General features: G+C 42.1%; 1 protein-coding gene across 1 annotated transcript in view; it reads left to right on the top strand.

Annotated features, from left to right (window-relative positions):
- LOC137532693 (SLAM family member 5-like) overlaps window positions 1-20,436 on the top strand; it is a 412,994-nt gene extending 392,558 nt beyond the window's left edge. The window contains exons 7-10 of the mRNA XM_068253515.1: window positions 3,481-3,600; window positions 5,306-5,436; window positions 16,300-16,395; window positions 20,211-20,436. Coding sequence (XP_068109616.1) covers window positions 3,481-3,600; window positions 5,306-5,436; window positions 16,300-16,362 — 314 coding nt within the window. The 3' untranslated portion in view covers window positions 16,363-16,395; window positions 20,211-20,436. The remainder of the gene's footprint in view (window positions 1-3,480; window positions 3,601-5,305; window positions 5,437-16,299; window positions 16,396-20,210) is intronic.
- Window positions 20,437-21,200: the final 764 nt, after the last annotated feature.

Raw genomic sequence — 21,200 nt, 5'->3', positions numbered from 1 at the left:
TAAGCATGTGCAGAATTATAGTTATGAGATTTAGAAAAAACAAATCGAAACAGCTCAGCCTCCCCCCCATCCCCCCTCCTCAGCTAGTGTGATCCAGCGCTGGCAGCCCTGAACAATCCACAACAATAATACTACAGTGGTGCATTTTGCGCAGGCGCACTAGCAGCTCACCGCTTGGGCTTGCAGAAATAGCTGAACTCGATCAGGCTTGAGTATTTTTCTGGAGCCCGAGCAGAAAGTTGACTACTGCGCCTGCATGAGGTGTTTACATGCCCTTGTTGTGTCAGTGGACTTTCAGGGGTCCCACCACTGGAAGGGGCTGCAGAGGAGGATGAGGGAAGCCTCTTCAGGATCCAGAGGCGTCCCACTTCTGAGGTAAGTACACCCTAAGGGCAATTTTCTCCCTTGAGGTTCACTTTAAGCAGTGACAGCAGACTCCCAATTTCTCACAGGTGACCCTGTAGTCTCTTCCTGCAGTCTCAAGTGACCACCCATGCTTCTGCTAGCAGTCACTGGTGGTGGTCAGCAAAGCAATCCCATAATTCTACAATAAATGGTGTGTTGTTTTTCTGAAACTGTTCTGAGGTTATATTACATCATCAGTTTCAATGCAATTATGGTTTAGCTGAGTATATAGTTTCCTTTTGCACGCCCTCATACATACCCATATAGTGACAAAATATCTTTACTCATCAACTTAGTTTCCTTTATGTCACAGTAAAACACCTGAGAATTTTTTTCAGAATTTGCTTGTGTTTCATTTTGTGAACCAAACTGCTATTGCTGTAATAAGTTTTTTATTAGTTTTATCAGAAGTAAATGAATAAAACATTAAACATCGCAGTACAAAATTGTTTAACAATTAATGCCAATGTTTGTATAGTCTTCAATTTTAACAGTGAGCATCTTGTTGTAAAGAGAATAAACAGCTTTGAAAACATACATTCATCATCCTTATTAATATGCTATAATGAGATAGGTGCATCCTCAATGCAGGGCCGGTTCTAGACTTTTTGCCTAAGGATGCCCCCCCACCCCCCATTTGGAATGATTGCACAGCACCCAACAATTTAGTCTGCTTCATTTAATGTTCTCATAGGACATGCTGCAGCTTAACACAATAGCACCCTGGTTGGCTGTGAGTCTGTGACAAACTGCTCACCCTCCGCCACTCCATTCCTGCTCAGTGAGGACAGCAGTGCCACTCCTCCCTTCTGCTGTGCAAGTCTAATGAAACACTGCTGCTCTCCTGCCTCCCCCCTCCTCACTCACCATCAAACTCCTCACACAGCACAACAAGCTGCTTTCCCCCAATGATGACCTCTTCACCTTGCTCTCCTCTTTCTTCTCCTCCTACTCTGACTGCATGCTGTTAGTGTAAACACACCACAAACATGCTGCCCTTGTAATCTCCGCGCCTGATGCAAATGTTTCCCCTAGCTTCATGAAAGAACCGGCCCTGCCCCATTGTCTTGGTCACTCAGGGCTGGGGAAGCTTCACTGATTGAAAAGTGGGTTATTGTTGTTACTGCCTTCCATTGAAGGGAAGCACATGCTTAAAGGACAACTGAAGAAAGAGGAATATGGAAGCTGCCATATTTAAATAACCATATTTAAAACACTACCAGATTTCTGGCAGTTCTGCTGATCCTCTGCCTCTAATACTTTTAGCCATAGACCCTGAACAAGCGTATGCAGATCAGGTGAGTCTGAGATTATTGTTAGAGTTGACAAAATTAGCTGCATGCTTGTTACTGCTGTTATTCATACACTACTGCAGCCAAATAGATCATCGGGGCTGCCAGGCAACTGGTATTGTTTAAAAGCAAATAAATATGGCAGCCTCCATATCCCTCTCACACCTGTTGTCCTTTAACCTCCTTGGCGGTTAATTTTTTTTTGCAAATGGGCAAAAAAAACGTTTTTTTTTAATTTTTTTGTTTTTGTTTCATGTAAAGCTACCAGAGTGGTAGCTACATGAAACACCACTAGAGGGCGCATGTGGCCCTCTAGTGCGATCGTCGCCGGCATCAATAGCAAACAGGGGAGCGCGTATATAACGCGTTCCCCTGTTTGGCTTCTCCTGTCGCCATGGCGACGATCGGCATGACGTCATGGACGTCAGCCAACGTCCTGTCGTCATGCGCACTCGATCCAGCCCATAGCGCTGCCCGGAACTCATTGGTCCGGGCAGCGCAGGGCTCTGGCGGGGGGCCCTCTTTCGCCGCTGCGTGCGGGCGATCACCGCAGAGCGGCGGCGATCGAGCTGTGCGCGCGGCTAGCAAAGTGCTGGCTGCGTGCACAGCACTTTAAATGGGGCGAATCGCCCCAGCAGGCCCTGAGAAATCCTCCTGCGCGGGCTTAGCGCCAGGGAGGTTAAATGACTTATAACTCAATTTATGCTATGGATGCATAAAGTCAATGGTTCAACCTTGTACAGCGAGGTTCAGGAGGAAACTATGAAAGAGCCCCCCTCCCCGAGAGGCAATGCGCCTCTCGGCAATATAGCCTTTTGATTCTTTAATTTAAGACTAACACTTCTCAAGAGGCCCGAAGGCCTTCAGAGTAAACTAAGAGAATAAAAAAGAGTAGGGTGGAAGGTAAAGGTTGGGAGAGAAAGGAATGTCAGAGACCTGGGTGGAACCTCCCTGGTGTTGATTCACCTATCTGTTTTTGACAATATTTATATGTAATTTTTAACCACTCAAAAACAAACTGAATTTAAGGCAAGAAAAGTGATATGAAAGTTAAATTACTCAGGAACATCTTATTTAAAATGATCATTTTGTTTGAATGCTGACAAGTTATTTTATAGGTAATGGCTCCTATTCAGTTACCTTTTCTCCTGAGTTTTCTCCCATGAGATATTTTTTAATCTTGTCTACAAAACAACTTTTCCACACCAATTGAAAGAAATACTAAAAAGTAGTTAGAAAAGTAATATCAAACTTATTTAGAGTATTTTAATATTTCAGGTGACTTAAAGGGAATATCCAGGCAAAAGAAAAATTAGTTTCACTTACCTGGGGCTTCTACCAGCCCCATGCAGCCATCCTGTGCTCTCGTAGTCAATCACTGCTGCTCCAGTCCCCCGCTGTCAGCTTGCCGACCTCGGAGGTCGGCGGGACGCATTGTGTACATTTTTACGCATTCCCACTAGTGCAGGAACAGTAACACATACATTTTTACGCGTTAGTGGTTCCATGCGTAAATTCTACAGACATCTACTGTAAGGCCTCATTTCTATTAGTGCTCATCTATCCACCTCTGCCCACTTTTTATCAGCACATCAATGTTACAGATCGATACATGTTGCTGAAAAGCGCACAGAAGTGTACAAATGGAAACAAGGCCTTAAATAGGATTCTGATTGCTTGCCTGATTAGCGATATTGTTGCTTTGGTTGTTATTGCATTTGTCTTATAACTATGAATAAATTACATGGATATTGTTAACATGTTTTATTGTTTATTTTTATAGCTGAACCATATATAAATAATAATATAATTATCTACATCGCCACATGTTCAACAATTGCTCTTCTTCTGGTTGCTACTCTGATAATAGGCATCTTAAGTAGAAGATACTGTATTGCAAAAGGTAAATGAGTGTTTTATTTAGAGTGAAATTATGGTGATTCCAACCACAATGCAGAATGAACACGAAGACTTTGACTTAAAAAAGGATTTTCATTTTTTAAACCGCAAAACTGAAATTTCCCTTATTAAAACAGAAGGTCTTTGCGAAATTGTGATTAATCAGGCTGGGGTGAGCAAATGAGGTCTCCCACAGAGCATTAATGCTGAATATGCAAATTGTCCCTTTCATGACTTTAGTCATAGCCTTGACCTGTGAAGATTTCTATACATTTGTTTGCAGGGCCGCCATCGGGGGAGACAACAAACACTACAGTGAGGGGCCCGCCAATGCACAGGGCCGCCGCTAGTTGCAGGCGGGAGCTGGGGGCCTCTCTTCAGAGGGGTACCTTTCCAAGCTGGGCTGGAAGCCTGACTTCTGTCACCCTGTGCCCCACGGCCTCCAGCCTCCCCTCCTGTGTCAATATGTATTGTCTCAGCTCAATGACACAGTCTTTTAGTGTTCCAGAGCCACAATATATGAACTCTTGACCTGTTTTAATGACTTCTGCAGCTCAAAACTTGTTCTCTGCCAGGCACGAGTTTATGGCTGTAATTAATTATCAGTGAAAGTTATGTTTTGATCTGAATAAATCTGACATTAAATAAACTGTCATTTGTATACCTGATTTCTTCACCTTTACTGTGAGGAAAAAGTAAGAAGAAACACAGCTTAGCTCTATGCAGTAATGGCTCTGTACATAGGCATATTTATCCCATGACGTCCACAAGTCAGTTCAAGTACTATTTATTTATAGGCGAGTGGGCCTATGCTTACCCTTTAAACACCCCTGATAGCCACTAATTTTAGCTATTATAGTAGGCGCCCATTTTATTAGTTGGTAGGCATTGGTTGGGGGGGGGGGCACTTGGGTTTAGGCATCAGTGGGAGGACGACTTGGGTTTAGGCATCACGAAAAAGTAGGATTAGGCATCAGTGGGAGGGGACACTAAGGTTTAGGCGTCGGAAAGTAAGTTGTTGTTTAGGCATGTGAAAGTGATTAGGTTTAAGCATCAGTAGAATGAGGGCTTTGTGTGAGAAAAAGGTTAGGTTATTTTATAGTACAATATCAGTAAAAATCCCCATTCACCAATATTTTACTATCAGAAAAACCCACTGATCCCTAGTAGAATATCGATAATTTTCCAATTTTCTACTTGTGGCTATTCCCAGTGCCCAAAATTCTTGTGCCACCCATATTAAATGTATGCTACTGCATAGGACACCAACTGTCATAGGACCTTGTCCATATTGTTTACCAATGTGCCGGATAAGCTGAGGTAGCAATCCCTTGGACAATGTTTTGCCCAAACATGTCTGCATTGAAGTTTCACTTTTGAACCTAAAATGTGTGAAGTATGTGTATAAAGATGTTTTGCCTTGAGTGGAGACATGCAGCTGGATTATGCAGAAATTATATATGCTATTCCTATGCATTTCCTTAGTCTAATGACATTTTCTGGGGTTCTCTTTTAAAAATAACACAGGAATGCAACTAAAATATGTTTGTACCTTGGAGCAAACTTAGGTTGGGCTTCTTATTACTATATAATGTTATATAATGTATTGGGCATTACACACAAAAAAACACTTATTTGTGTTGTAAGTGTTACACTTCAGCCTAATGTGAACTTTGACCAATTAGAACAGAGCATACTTTATTTTCCAGGTAAATCCATTATGCAGACAACTGATCAGCAACAAAGGCAACCACATCCAGTATCACAGCCAGTAACTCTACCAGTAGCAGAGTTTGGTCAACATGTTCACACAGTATATGCCAAAGTACACAAGAAAGAGGTATGTGGCTTTGCAGAGATACATGCAGGAAAACAGGGCGCCAGCTGAGGATGGACGAAAAGGGCGCCGCAGCGCAGAAACTATAGAAAGATGCATACCATTTGCATACCATTTTGAAGCTCTCTTTCTCCTCTTTCCAACGATATATAAACTGCCGCCCTACGCCTTTTAGTTTTCGCTATTTTTGCCGCGATTTCGATCACGAAAATATTGAAAACTAAAAGGCGTAGGGTGGCAGTTTATGTATTGTTGGAAAGAGGAGAAAGAGAGCTTCAAAATGGTATGCATCTTTCCATGGTTGCTTGTATTACACAGGACGACTTTTCCCCAAAGTCAGCAGCTGAATGGAGCTGCCGACTTTGGGGAACAGTCGTCCTGTGTAATACAAGCAACTATGGAAAGATGCATACCATTTTGAAGCTCTCTTTCTCCTCTTTCCAACGACACATAAACCGCCGCTCTACGCCTTTTAGTTTTCGATATTTTCGCGATCGAAATCACGGCGGCTGTGATTTCAATCGCGAAAATAGCGAAAACTAAAAGGCATAGGGTGGCGGTTTATATATCGTTGGAAAGAGGAGAAAGAGAGCTTCTAAATGGTATGCATCTTTCCATAGTTCCTGCACTGCTCGGAGTCCCTTTAAATGGATACACCTTAATAAAATGGGAATGGTTGGTGATATTAACTTCCTGTTTGTGGCACATTAGTATATGTGGGGGGGAAACTTTTCAACATGGGTAGTAACCATGGTGGCCATTTTGAAGTCGGCCATTTTGAATCCAACTTTGGTTTTTTGAATAGGAAGAGGATCATGTGACACATCAAACTTATTGGGAATTTCACAAGAAAAACAATGGTGTGCTTGGTTTTAACGTAACTTTATTCTTTCATTAATTATTTACAAGTTTCTGACCACTTATAAAATGTGTTCAATGTGCTGCCCATTGTGTTGGATTATCAATGCAACCCTCTTCCCCCACTCTTCACACACTGATAGCAATACCGCAGGAGAAATGCTAGCACAGGTTTCCAGTATCCGTAGTTTCAGGTGCTGCACATCTCGTATCTTCACAGCATAGACAATTGCTTTCAGATGACCCCAAAGTCCAAGAGGGTCAGATCGGGAGACCGTAGGGGCCAGCAAAATTGCTACATGATGATGTGTTTTTTAATCTTTTTTATCTTTTTGTTATTATTTCCCATTAGCTTTTACAACGGTATTTATCGTTAACCAAGTTTGACAATAATGTTATCATTATCAGATTTCGTTATCCACTGGCGCCATTTCGTTATCCAGCTGGGCCCTTTTTTCACTGCGCCCTTTTTTCATGCACGCACAGAGATAAGTGCATGCTTTTTCGCTATACTACAGGTACAAAAAGTATGTGAACACACATGTATAACTACTGTGGAAGCAGCCTCTGCCACCATAGGGTAGCCTTGGGCTGGTGAGGATAGGATGGAGGGATGCAATTTTTGTCTCTCAGGAGCCCCACTGTTCGCCTCCTATGTTGGCCATTCAGAGCAATGCAGGAAATCATAGTTCTAGCCATTTGTCTTGAGGCACACTGTAGCTCCTTTTCTTGCACCTGCCATGCTCTCCTGAAGGTTTAATGTAGATCACAGGTGTAGAAATCCAGTCCTCGAGGGCCATATCCATGCCAGTTTAGGATGGACTGAGAAATGGGGAAAAGTGTGTTAAACACACCTTTCCTGATTCAGTACCATCAACTCATTTGAGCTGCACCAAAAATGTGTGAGGACCTCGGCCCTTGAGGACTGGAGTTCGAAATTCCTGATGTAGGTGGACCCCATAAAAATTTTGCTATGGGATCCCATGATTTGTAGTGATGACCATGTACACACACACACTCACACCTCACTTAGACTATAGTATTTACTGAGTGGGTGGAGGCACCCAAAACGTATGTACAATGCTAGGTAAGAGCCAACAAAGCCACTCTTTTTAAACAGTACCAATACCTCTTTTTTTAATAGTTTTAAATCATTTTTATACATTTTGGGCACCTCCACCCACTAGTTATTTACTTACACACATCTGTAAGTTGTTTTAATTTTCAAAACCACAATACTACCAGGAGTGCAACCACTCATAGTTACATATACAGTAGTTACATAGTTATTTGGGTTAAAAGAGGACATACGTCCATCGAGTTCAACCAGAAAATAAAGTACAACACCAACACCACTCGAGTCTCAAGGTGCCAGGAACCCGAACCAGAGCGGGGGCTGGTGTTTCCCTTTGCAGATCTTAATTGGTTGTTGCAATCCCATGCAAGTATATTTGTGAGGATTGTTTCTATCTGAATTATTTTGGTGCCATTTATTACCACACCATTGGCTCCTGTTTTTTATCTTTGTGTATTTTCTGGTCTCTGGTGGTTCCCACTTGGTCATCCAGTCTGTATCTCTCAAGTTGTTCTATATGTACTTTTTGAACATTTAATCATTTAAAAATCATTAATCACTGAAAACCATAGGCTCTAGTACCAAGAACTGCATTTGTGGCATAAAAGTATACCAGGCTCATGGATAGTTAAACACTGGGACCCAAAAGAAAACAGGATCTATATATAGCACCAGTGGCGTACTTAGGGCATTTGACACCTGGTGCTGGGTATTATAAGACACCCCCCCCCCCCCCCCAAAGGAAAGGAGCGAGGGCGGCATACTAAGCACGCCACCGCAGGTAATGCCAGGTATAGGTTCCCCCAGTTTAAGTAATATAGTTGCCCCAGTATAGGTAGCATAGTTGCTCTAGTATATGTAATAAAGTTGTCCCCAGTATAGGTAGCTAGTATAGTTGCTCCCAGTATAGGTAGCTATTATAGTTGCCCCAGTATAGGTAGTATAGTTGTCCATAGTATAGTTGCCCTAGTATAGCTAGTATAGTTCCAGTATAGCTAGTATAGTTGCCCTAGTTTAGGCATTATAGTTGCCCCAGTATAGCTAGTATAGTTGCCCCATTATAGCTAGTATAGTTACCCCCAGAGTAGGTAGTATAGTTGCCCCCAGAGTAGGTAGTATACAGGTAGTTGCCCAAGTATAGCTAGTATAGTTGACCACAGTGTAGGCAGTATAGTTGCCCCAGTATAACTAGTATAGTTGCCCCCCAGTGTAGCTAGTACAGTTGCCCCAGTATAGATAATATAGATGCCCCCAGTGTAGGTAGTATAGTTGCCCCAGTATAGCTAGTATAGTTGCCCCCAGTGTAGGTAGTATAGTTGCCTCCAGTGTAGCTAGTATAGTTGCCCCCAGTGTAGCTAGTATAGTTGCCCCCAGTGTAGCTGTAACGCTTGGTGGTGTATCCTCCACGATCAGCGTGCAATGCACACCCTGACGTGAAGGAGACATGCACGCAAGCATAAAGTTAGGAACAAGGATATCCCCAGTTATAGTGCAAACGCACTGGTGGAGGAGAGGACTGACTCCAGTAGGAGATGTGGCGCCCAGAGCAGGCGTAGTTCCGAGCAACCACAAACTACACTTAACAAAGGTTGCTCAGCGTAAAAGCAGCGCTGAGCGTTCTTAACCAGAACTCAGAGATAAAAGGACAGGCTGACAGAATGAACGCTTGCTAATCTAGTCACTCCTCAGTGACAGCAAGCATTCACAAACAGGACAGACTGGAACGAGGCAGCCAATCGCGACCGCAGCTATGGCTTACCTCGCAAGAACAGGACTGGAAGGATTCGCTGCTCCTGTGCAGGAGATGGCGCATCCCACAAGGCAAGACAAAGGCAGAGCAAGAAACAAGTAAAGGAAATACACAAATATATACAGTAATCCGCGTCGCAATATGGAAAATAACAATCGCGCTAGTATGCGTATATATTGGCAATGAACAAATATATGACGCAACACTAACTAAGATGCAATAATCCGCAACGCAATATGGAAAATAACAAACGCGTTAGTATGCGTATATATTGGCAATGAACCAATATATGACGCAAGATTAGCAAAATAACAAATCTAACTGAGATACGAATATACTGGCAAACCAATATACAGGTATATGCACGTATCAGGAACTAACTACGGTCCCGAAGGACACACATAAACAAGGACTGAGACAAACAGAATGAACGCTTGCTCATCCAGTCACTGCGTCAGTGACAGCAAGCGTTCATACGTAGACAAACACACAGGAGTGAGATAGTCAATAGCAACCGCAGCTATATGACTAATCTCCAGGAACAGGACTGGAAGGATTCACTGCTCCTCCGCAGGAGCCAGTGCAATCCACACAAGAAACACGAGAACCAGGAACAGAGGCCCAGGAGTAACAGCTTAGACAGACTGAGACTGAAACTATGACGGGGCAGGGAGCACAGCAGGAAGCAACTCTTTATGCTGAGGTCATCCAACGGGAGTGGACATGCAAATTCCCAAACAGGTGAATGACAATCAGTCACAAGCTGGCATAAAAAGGCAGACAAAACTATGCAACCTGCATGAAAGGAATTGCAGCTCAGCTGCAACAGGCAATGTTTGAATTCACAAGAGCATCTCAAGCTGCAATGAACTGCAGAGCTACTGCAGATGGAATCAACACCCAATGTGAGTGCAAGCCAAACTATGCAAGCAAATGCATGTAAAGAAATCAGAACTGCTTGGCTGCAGTACAATAAATAATGCAGCTTGTTATAGCAGCAAAGAGAGGGTTTTCTTCTTTAGTTTTATTTTTTTATTTTTTTTTCTCTTAGATTTTTATTGAAATTTTTAACAGATACAAACAATATAAGTAATGAGGTATTTTGCAATAACATACAGTTGCAAAAAGAACGATAAGTTTAATGGTGTTTATACATTTCTAGTGTTTATACATTTCTTCCATGAATCACAGTCACGTTTCTTCCCCAAATTCTAGGATTTATTTGTAATGATGTGTAGTTAGTACTCATAGCAATGATACCACTAGTTTAGAACATGATGGTTTTGAAACACTGAGACTGTATGAGAACTTGGGTTCTCTGATCACTCTCAATAAATTTTGTTCTTAAAGTACTTGTGGTATCTTTATTAATAGCTCTATGTAGTATATGGGCCTATAAAGATGGGGAATAGGTATGAGCATCTAATACCTTACTAGAAAGATATAAAGAAATAAAAACAAAAAAAGAGATAAATAGGGATAAAGGAAATAAAAGACTAGAACCTTAGGGATTAACAGCTTTAGGTGGTATGTCTCCCACATAACCAGTAAGTAATGTGTTGCTTATAAGAAAAGAGTCTAGGAAGTCTATAACTTGAACATGTCTAATTGGGAAGGTTCAATAAAATTTTTAATTCTGTTTGGGAGTTTTTACTTCTTAATATTCTTTCCAGGCCTATGTTGTACTCAGTTGCATGTATTAGTTGGCTATATATGGGGATTTCAGGTTTTTTCCAGTAGGAGCATATTAGGTGTCTAGCTGATGCTAAAATATGGAAGATTATTAAACGTGATGATAGTGGCAGTAGGTCAAGATCAATATTTAGTATGGCTAATTGGGGTGTTAATTGGAATGGGGTTTTCAAAATTTGTACTATTAGGTTTTGTATATCTAGCCAATACCGTTGTAACTTGGGGCATTCCCATAGGATATGAATTAAGGTGCCAGTTATTACACATCCTCTCCAACATTTATCTGATGCAGACGGATCAAATACAGCTATCTTGCGTGGAGTCATGTAACTTTTGAGGTATATTTTCTGCAAGGATTCCCAGTGCGATACACAATAAGAATAATTAGAAGCTGCTTTAAGTGCTCGTTTCATGTGTTCCGTATTGATTTCTGCACTTAGGTCATATGACCATATGTGTAGGTACCTATTGAGACATGATCCTGTATTTCTAAGTAGTTCATTATACCACATGGAGATGCCTTGTTTTAAAGGTATTTTGCTATTGAGAAAGGCACAAATATTTTTGGGAATTGTGGGATGATGGTTTATCAAAGATTTTGACCAGTGAGTTAATCTAAGGTATGTAAACAACTGGTTGTCCTTTAAGTTATATTTTTGTTTGATTGTATTGAATGCCATAATAGTTTCTCCATGCCATATATCTGCAAGATGATTTATACCTGCTTGGGACCAGATTTTTAGATCAATATCTCCTATTAGCTTGGCTATTGTTTGTAGGTGTATTGGAACAAAGCTTTGATCAGCTTTATGGGTTAAGAAATATTGTCTTGCATATGTCCAAGCTTGTATTGTAGCAATACTAGCGGGTTGAGACAGGGGTGGGGTTTTAATCCCCATTAACACTCCAGTAAGTATGTCTTTCAAAGGATATTTAGCTGTAAATTCTTCTATTAATGCCCATGGTTTGCTTGTTGTGCCCTCCCACCAGAATTTTGATTGGTCCAATATACATGCATAGTAGTAGTTTGTTAGGTCAGGAAGGCCTAGCCCACCTTGATTTTTAGGAATGAATAAGATGTCTCTCTTGATTCGTGTTTTTTTGCCTGCCCACGCAAATTTACCTAACATTCCATTAAGGTTTGTGAAGAAGGATTTCTTTAAAGGTATCATGACTGATCTGAATACATATAATATTTTTGGCAATACAACCATTTTGAACGCATTCATCCTACCAGCCCAGGATATTTCATGTTTCATCATGGAGGTTAATTCAGCCTTCAGGTCTCTTAAAAGAGGTACATAATTGGCCTCATATATTTTGGAGGTAGATTTGGGAATTTGGATTCCTAAATATGGTATGCTCTTACTGGCCCATGAGAATGTGGATAGTAATTGTATTTGATTCTTTGTTTGTTCAGGTAAGTTTATATCTAGCATTTGAGATTTGCTAGGGTTTATCTTGTAGTAGGACACTTCTGAGAAATGTTCTAGCAATTGGATTAAGTTAAGTAAGGATTGAGTAGGCTCTGTTATGGTAATAATCACGTCATCGGCGAACAGACCTATTTTATGGGTCCGGTCGCCAATTCTTACTCCCTTAACTTTTGTGTCTGCTCGGATGGACTCGGTAAGAGCTTCCATTAATAAGATAAGTATTAGAGGTGATAATGGACACCCTTGCCTAGTTTTCTTCTTTATTAATGTACTAGCGGAAGACCGGCATTGCCTGAGTATGTATTTGGCTGGTTTTTGCTCTGTCCACTTTTTCGAACCTTAAAGGACTCACAAGGCGAAATACGAAAAAAAAGTTAAATACCTGCATGAAATTTGAATGCATGGAGAACGCCATCCGCGCCCTCCGTGCCGTTCCGCCGGGTCCCCGCTGCTCAATGTCCCCCTGGGCCAGCTCCCGACCCCACAGCCTGAGTCAGGCTCTCCTGCCTCCTCTAAAATGGCCACCGGAGCTGGCCGCGGCTCCGCAGTCTGCATAGATGCGAGTGCAGCTGCACAGCTCTAGGGCCTCCCCCCGATCCACGCTACAGGAGACAAAACGCTAGTACATCTCTATAAGTGAGATCAGGTAATAATTTTGGATAAATGGGGCCTGGAAATGACATTGCTCCCCTAGCAAATGTACCATCAGTTTGTGGTTTACAATACATAGGCAAATTGTCAGACATTTATATATGCCAACCTGAAGGGCACTGAAAACCTTAGATCAGTGGTGTTTTTTCAAAGCGGGAAGTGGTTCCGCACATGTACACCTGCTGTTTAATATGCTGGTCTACATACACAGCAATACATAATATGCTGGTCTACATATACAGTGGTACATTGTGACTTGTTATAAGTTCCCTTAAATGTCGAGGTATTTTTATTTCCCCACAGTTTGCATGTGTTGTTACAACGTTGTCCAATGAAATAAAAACAAGGAACACCAAGAGCCCCAATAGTGTAATATGTACTGGTAAATGGTTACTAGATATAGTAAATATTAATACTCACAAACCAGGGTTACCATTAGGCAAGCACTGTAAAGGCAGGTGGGGAGATTTTCCTGACCCCACTCAGGAATAAGAAGTTGCTCTCTGTAGATGAGAAAAAGGGGGTGCAACCCTCCACCCAGGGTGGACTCAATATTATGCAAGAGAACAGATGTGCCAGAAGGATAAAAGGAAGCTAAATGAGCTTAAAAACCAAATTCGTGGTAAATAGAGGAGGTAGTGGTGGACTTACCTCCTCCAAGTAGACACACAATGACTGTAGTAAAGACAGTCAATATATTTTTATTTATGAACTCCAAATATGCAACGCGTTTCGCAGGTGTGATCCCGCTTCATCAGGCAATAACAACGGAGCAATAGCATATGTGGTCAGTAGAAGAGCCAGGCACCTCTTGCATATTTGGAGTTCATAAATAAAATATATTGACTGTCTTTACTACAGTCGTTGTGTGTCTACTTGGAGGAGGTAAGTCCACCACTACCTCCTCTATTTACCAAGAATTTGGTTTTTAAGCTCATTTAGCTTCCTTTTATCTTTTTGTCACCTCTGTTCTCCTGCATAATGTAGACCAATGAAAGTTTGTCATAGTTTAAATTATGTTCTTTTCCATATCTGTGAGGTGCCTATTACTATCTGCATATCATTTGTTCCATATTATTACCTGCCACCGCCACCTGCTTGTTCCTACCTGGCTATTAATATCTGCCATTTTTACCTGTCTATTACGTCTATTACAACCTGTTATTATTACCTGCCAATTACTACTTGCCTACCACTACTTGTCTATTACTATTTGCCATCACTATCTGTTTATTACTACTACTTACTACCCTTCTATTAATACATCACTACCTGCAATCACTACTACTTGCCAATGTCAACAAGCCTTTCACTATCTGCTGTCACTACCTGCCTGCAACTACTACCTGCCATTCCCACTACCTTGGCTCAATATCTCACAACAACTTCACCACTTTCAACTACAAACCTGGATACAGACCAGGCAGTTTCCATACGCAATATGAGTCAGTACAAAAATAACTGAAGAAACCTGATATGTACATTTTAGATATGAGCTTTTGCAGATGTCTTTACCCCTTTGCATATTGAGATATGCTTTACTAAAATAGAAAGTGATTGCAAGTCATCCCTTTCAACACATATCTTACACACAAGACTCCAATACAATACTTTGGAACAGTAATTCTAGTAATGCAAACAACTTATTTTTGCCTTACAAGCATGCATCCTGGTTTATATCACTCCTATATCATTGATTTTACTAAGCTTGATTTTATTAATGCATGAAATAGAGGCGCTATGAAGAAAGGGCGCAGGATACAGCCGAATTCTTTATTTTCTAGTAATAAATATAAAAATATCCGTTTACAAATACATTTCGTTTTAACTTTGTTAAAAAATCATTTTTAACTATTGTTATTATTCCAGAGACACATAGTTTATGTTTATTCGTGTTTCCATTTGACATTTAGCAGAAACTATAAATAACATGCTACTGTCAAAATACATATAAAGTATAAATTAAACGGTACAAAACATTAGTTGTAATCTTAATCATATCTTTTCGCTACAGAAACATTTTAGTGGCCGATTTTTTTTAAGTCCAGTATAACACCTTTCCATCAATCAAACGGTATTTTAGTGTTAGTGATGTAGGTGGTTGACAAAATAGAGTTAAAGTTTGTCTTATTTACTACTAAACTTAACCCTACTAAACCTAACCCTACCCTACACAGAACCCTTCCTCCACCGATGCCTAAGCCTAAGACCCCCCGGTGTTGCCTAAACCTAAGACCCCCCTGATGGGGCCTAACCAGTCCCTGGTGGTGCCCAACCCTAACAACCCCCTGGGGGTGCCTAACCCTAAGATCCCCCAGGCAGTGCCTAACCCTAGCCACCCCCCTAGTGGTGTGCCTAACCCTAACCACCCTACTGGTGTTGCCTAACCCTAAGACCCCCCTGGTAGTGCCTAATCCTAAGGCCCCCCAAAATTCTGAAAAATAATTTAAAAATGATTTAAAAAAAGTAGTATATCAAAATACTGAAAAGTTAAAATGATAATTTACAAAAAATGATAATTGTGAAAATGAATTTTGTAATGATATTTTTCATTTTAGTATTGCAAAACGATAAATGACAATAGTCGCAAAATAGGGCCTGATTCAACCAGTTTTGCACCCAATAGTCGATATTTAAAGAGGAACTGTAACGACAAAACGTCCCCTGGGGGGTACTCACCTCGGGTGGGGGAAGCCTCCGGATCCTAATGAGGCTTCCCACGCCGTCCTCCGTCCCTCAGGGGTCTCGCTGCAGCCCTCCGTGCAGCGGTGACGTCAATATTTACCTTCCCGGCTCCTGTGCAGGCGCTCTGATGGCTGTCGGCTCCGCAGTAGGCGGAAATACCCGATCGCCGTTGGGTCTGCTCTACTGCGCAGGCGCAAGTTTCCGGCGCCTGCGCAGTAGAGCGGACCCGACGGAGATCGGGTATTTCCATCTATTTCCATGCCGAAAGCAGCCACAGCGCCCCCGCTGGAGCCAGCAAAGGTAAATATTGAAGCTACAGTCGGGTCTGTCGCCGGCTGTTCGGAGGGCTGCAGCGAGACCCCCGAGGGACAGAGGACGGCGTGGGAAGCCTCATTAGGATCCGGAGGCTTCCCCCACCCGAGGTGAGTACCCCCCAGGGGAGGTTTTTGATGTTACAGAGTCTCTTTAACATTAGAGTCAATGGTAGAGTCAATGGTCCACTTCTTATATGTGCCCTATTTTTCTGCTTCCAATAATCCAACTAACATGCATTGTTTTGGGCTATTTGGCCTTTATCAGTGAAATAGCTAATTAATTATAAGGTAGACATAAGCTTTGATAAGATAAATAGTTAGATTATACATCATATAATGTATCATTAGATATGTACAACTACTTCCTGTTGACCGTATGTGTCTTTTTCCTTTGTTCTTGACAAGAGTTTGGATAATATCCCTAATACGGTGTATGCGCTTGCTGGTCCAATGAAAGCAGAACCATGAGAAGATGGCCAAATATATCCAGGCTAAGCTTTGGTAGGTAAAAATGCAAAAAAATACAATCTTATTAACCTTTTAGCAAGCAAACGTCATGCGGTGGATGGGACAAGTGGCGTGCACAAAGCAATCAGCCATCACTCTACTGAGTTGAACACCTCACTAGTTTAACTGTGGTCGCTTGTCAGGGGCTGCTGTACACATGCCAGATTATCTGCTGAGGCATTCGTTATCTGCCACCTCAGCCAACTTTAATCATGCGTGTGTACAGGGCTTAAGGGTCATTTCAAAAGGGCAGCTGCAGGTACTTGGTACACTCAGCGCAGGTGGTGGAGAGGCATCTATCCTATGGAGTCTCCTCTGAACACGGCTGCAGCTGCACTTAGATGTGACATGAGGTGATTTTGTGCTGCTGGGGACGACACCGCCTGCCAAATGCTGACATCAGTTGGTTTAAAAACATGCATATATTTTTTAAAAAGAACATGTTAAACTGGGTGCTGGTATTGCCTATTAGACAGCTATTTTTAACCAAGAGACAATGCAAAAATGTTTATTTTATAGACTGAGGGAGCCTTTATTTTCAACCAGGAGCATAACAACAAATCAGGGGGCCTTGAGAGAAACATTAATTGAGTCTCCTTCCTAAATTACTATTTTCTCCCTTTCCATGGTGACCTTCAGGGACATGAAGCCATCATAAATATTCCTCCCCCATAACAAGTGTGGACAAATAAATCCCCTTCTTCTCCATTTTTCCACCATACTTGCGTCCCCTAACACGTGGAATTCCCCACCCAAAAGAAGTGTGACCACCCATCCCACCATCAATTCCCCACCTTAAAAAAACATGTGCTGTCCCCATTCCCCACTCTTAAAAGAAATAAGAAGCGTTATAACTATACGCTCCCCACCATACCAACGGTGTCCAGCATAACTTCCACTCCCCATAGCAAGTGGCACGGTCAACATAACTTCTCCAACTTTAATAACAAGTGTGGACAGTACAACTTTCCTCTCTTCAAATAATGTGTTGCCATTCCCCCCCCCACCCACTCCACCCCCACACCCACACCCATAGCTTCTGCAGGAATGACTTCTACTGAGTCCCACCATCTGACCCACACTTTTTTCTTCCTTCCCTCGCTGCCTCCCTCTCTCCCACAGAGCCACCCTCCTATGCTATTCCTGTGGCTGTCCCCCATTCTACTTCTTACTTCCTTTCCTCTTTGCAGAGTTATGCAGTTATGGTGCTGGAATCTTACCTCCTCCAGCACAGGTCCAATCCATCTTTCTCTATTGTAGCTACCTGTTCTCGTTCCATTTGTCTTTTTTTTTTTTTTTTTTTACTGTCAACACTTTTGGTCTACTGTGTGTTATGTGGCATCATTCATCAAGAAGGAAGACTCTGGAACAGAATGGGCGGCTGCACTGAAGACAGAGGGATCTGCATTGGAGGTAATAAGAAGCCAATACCAATGCTGCACTTTTTGGAAAAAGAAGGAAAAGTATGAGAAGCAGCTACTAGGTTGGGAGAAAAAAGGAAGCAACACATGGGGACATGTGACTGTACTGTGAATGGTATTTTGCAAGTGTGTGGACTTTTATGTTACCAACTTACCATGCAGATTGCATACCATGTGCAATGCGTCAGAACTGACAGCACCGGATATGGTGTAAATAAATCCTAGGATACCAGTTGAACATTTGTTTAATGTGCACATTTTGCATGTTTACATGGTAGCAAGCTCTTAGGCCAGGTTCAGCTTACATATAAGTGTGTCGCTGGTGAGCTGGGCACAGCGTGAGCTGAATTACACCCTGCTGCCGCTCAAAGCCACGGCTGCATTAAATACTATTCCCCCTTTGAGTCATCGCAAATCAGAGGGAGAAGTATTTTGGGATCCGGTGATCGCCAGAACCCCGAATTACCTTTACTCTCCCCGCGCACTATGGTATTAATGCTATACCAGGGCCTAGGTTTGCCACTGAGCTCTGTGCACCAAAACCCTCTGCTTCAGTTTTTTTGTCTGTAATTGAAGATACGCTTTAAAATGATAAGAGCATACAATGTAATTAGATTAGGGCTGCATTTACACTTGTGTTTGTGGATACAAAAAAATTAAATAGTCTCCTTACTTGGCTAATTAGGCAATGTACAGTAGCAGCGGCAACAAAAAAGGAGAGTTGTTTTTTTCTTTTCTTTTGGCAGTTCCTGTGGTGTTGAGCACTTCAAAGAGACTTAGTAACAGGAGGAAATCAGGCCTTTGCCACACCCCACTGCATCCTCAAAGATTGTTTTCTCAGCAACAATACACACTAAAGAGGCCCCAGAAGTAGAATCAGAATCATGTTTATTTCGCCAAGTACAACAAGAGTTGTACCCGGCATTGATTTTGGCACAAACAGGGACTGTGGTAGTACAATAGCAGAAAGGTGCATTTAGCATGCAGGGTATGAAGTAAAAATACAGTAACTACATACAGTGCATACAGGTACATATGGTAGATACAGTACATACAGTGTTACAGTGCATGTGCATAGAATAATGCATAGATGGATAAAAAAGGAGGACCCAGGTGAAGAACAAGGGGAGTAATCCGCTGCCATCTATGGCACTCAAACCGCTTCTGCAGCAATATTTTGAATCAGATGTCCCCGTGGTCTATCCTGGGAAGAGAGATAGAGGATAGGAAAAGGCAAGATAAGCAAGAGAGATGGTGAAGAGCAGTGAAAGTGAGTCCCCTTGCTGTGGAGAAAAGAGAGTCCCCCAAGGGTGGGACAGTGTTTTGGCTGGCCAGCTGACCACTCTGGCCAGAGTACTCTGGAGGGCCAGGCTGTTAAGGCTACTCTTGCAGGCTGTCGGATGCGCATTGTCCCATTTATTGTCCTTGCCTGTGCAGGGCGAAGGTGGCCTGTCTCCCATTATAGGGGATGCTGGGGAGTCTTGCAGCCTACTTCATGTTGTCGCTTCTGGGCACCAAGAGTCCCCATGGATGGTGGTTGCAGGGTCCGGCACGGTGGAGGTCGGCACTGTTCTGCTGGCAGGTGGAAAGGGACAGGTCCCAGACAGCTGTAGCCCGGCTGGGGAGGCAACGGAAACACCGGTTATGGCCACAGCGGTGTAGTAACCCTGATTCAGTGTCAGCAGGGGATGCAGTGGCAGATAAACCTCACCTGACTGTGGGCGACTGGTGTCCCTGGAAGAAACAGCAGCATAGTGGTCCATGCGCTGGAGCAGTGTGGAAGCAGAGGTCTGGCCATTCTGCAGCGTCCGGTCTCCCTGGCAGCAGTCGTCTGGACTCACTGGTAGTGGTGTGGCCCATTGCTGGATCACCGTGGGTGATCATTATTGGCTTATTATTGGCATTATTGGCTTACCACATCTGAGGTGGTGTTTCCCAGGTAGGCTCTGAGGGTGTAGTGACTCCCACCGTCAGCGGTGTTTCCCGGCAGACTTTGAGGACGTCCTGCTCCTTCACATCTGAAGCGGTGTTCCCTGCAGGCTTTCAGGCACGCTTAAGGAAACATGATCGCAGGGACAGCAGTTTGCTGTATCCATTCATGCGATGCGATTCACATTTTTAAATCGCAGCGCATGGTTGCCTGCAATTTGGGGCGATTGTGCCCGCAACCACCCAGTAGTAACATGCAATGCAGAGCAGTGCAGCTCTGGATTACATGGAAACAAGCCCTTAAAGTTTGTATGCCTATAGGCTTTTGTTTATGCCTATAGGCTTCTGTAATGTTAATTTGCACTGGCAACATTGTAAAGGTTAAGTTTGAAAATATCTCTAAGCCTACATCTACAATATTTAAATAACACATTTTCTCAATTTTTTTTCATTATTTAGATTAAAACGAGGATGTAGATATTTAGACTTTGAATGCAACAAAGCAAAAGAAGATATATAAGGTCACCTGCCTCCCATCATTATCACAGCTTCTCTAAAATAGACATTCTGGAGCAAACACTTCTTCCTGCTCAAAATACTCGATGTCATCTCTGAAGTTTGCTTTCCTTGTTATACTGTACTGCTGGATGTAAACCAATAAAAACCAAGAAGTCTCTGAATGGAATATTTCATATTCTACCTAACCTATTGTATATTCTCCTTAGCCTAAGAGCCTATGAAAATTATTTGTGTTTGCTGACCTATTTAACTTGTGAAAAGAAACAAGAGAAATTAGGCATCAGGAAGTGGAGAAGTGGAGAAGAGACTTTGGAGTATTGGAGAGAAGAGTGAGGACACTTCTACTTAAAAGTTGTCTCTGCTGAGGTTTTGTAACAGCAGTTTTTAGATAACAGTGTAAAGATCTGCATTATAACATCTAAATATGCAGTTTTCACTAAGTGTGTAGAGGAGGATCTATTTTTTTTGGCTAGGTTCACGCCCAGCCATGGTATTACATATCCTGTAATAACACCATTGCAATGCGATGGAGGGGAAAAGTTGCATTGCACATGCGATGCAATGCATATGATAAAGTATGTTTCATTGCAACTGTAAAGGTGGCCACTAGCTGTACAATGTTTAGCAAAGAATTGTTTGAGCAATCAGATACTTGTGTTTAGATTGTTAGAAGATAAACTCCGTTATTGTCCCCAATCTTTTGCAAACAATTCTAAAAATAATCATTCATAGACAAAATTTCAAGATTCATTAACAAATTTTATCGACCAGAAAAACAATTTTTTTTCTAAATGGTTGTGATGGATAAGAAGTACAGATTGGGTCATTGATGGTGTCAATAAATGTGATACAACTTTTTATTTACAATCGTATTTATCTGATTGCTTGGACGATTCTTTGCTAAAAAAAAAAATTAGACCATTAGTGGCC

Source organism: Hyperolius riggenbachi, chromosome 9 (assembly GCF_040937935.1).
Source record: "Hyperolius riggenbachi isolate aHypRig1 chromosome 9, aHypRig1.pri, whole genome shotgun sequence".
Taxonomy (NCBI): domain Eukaryota; kingdom Metazoa; phylum Chordata; class Amphibia; order Anura; family Hyperoliidae; genus Hyperolius; species Hyperolius riggenbachi.
This window is presented reverse-complemented; position numbering and strand designations above follow the sequence as displayed.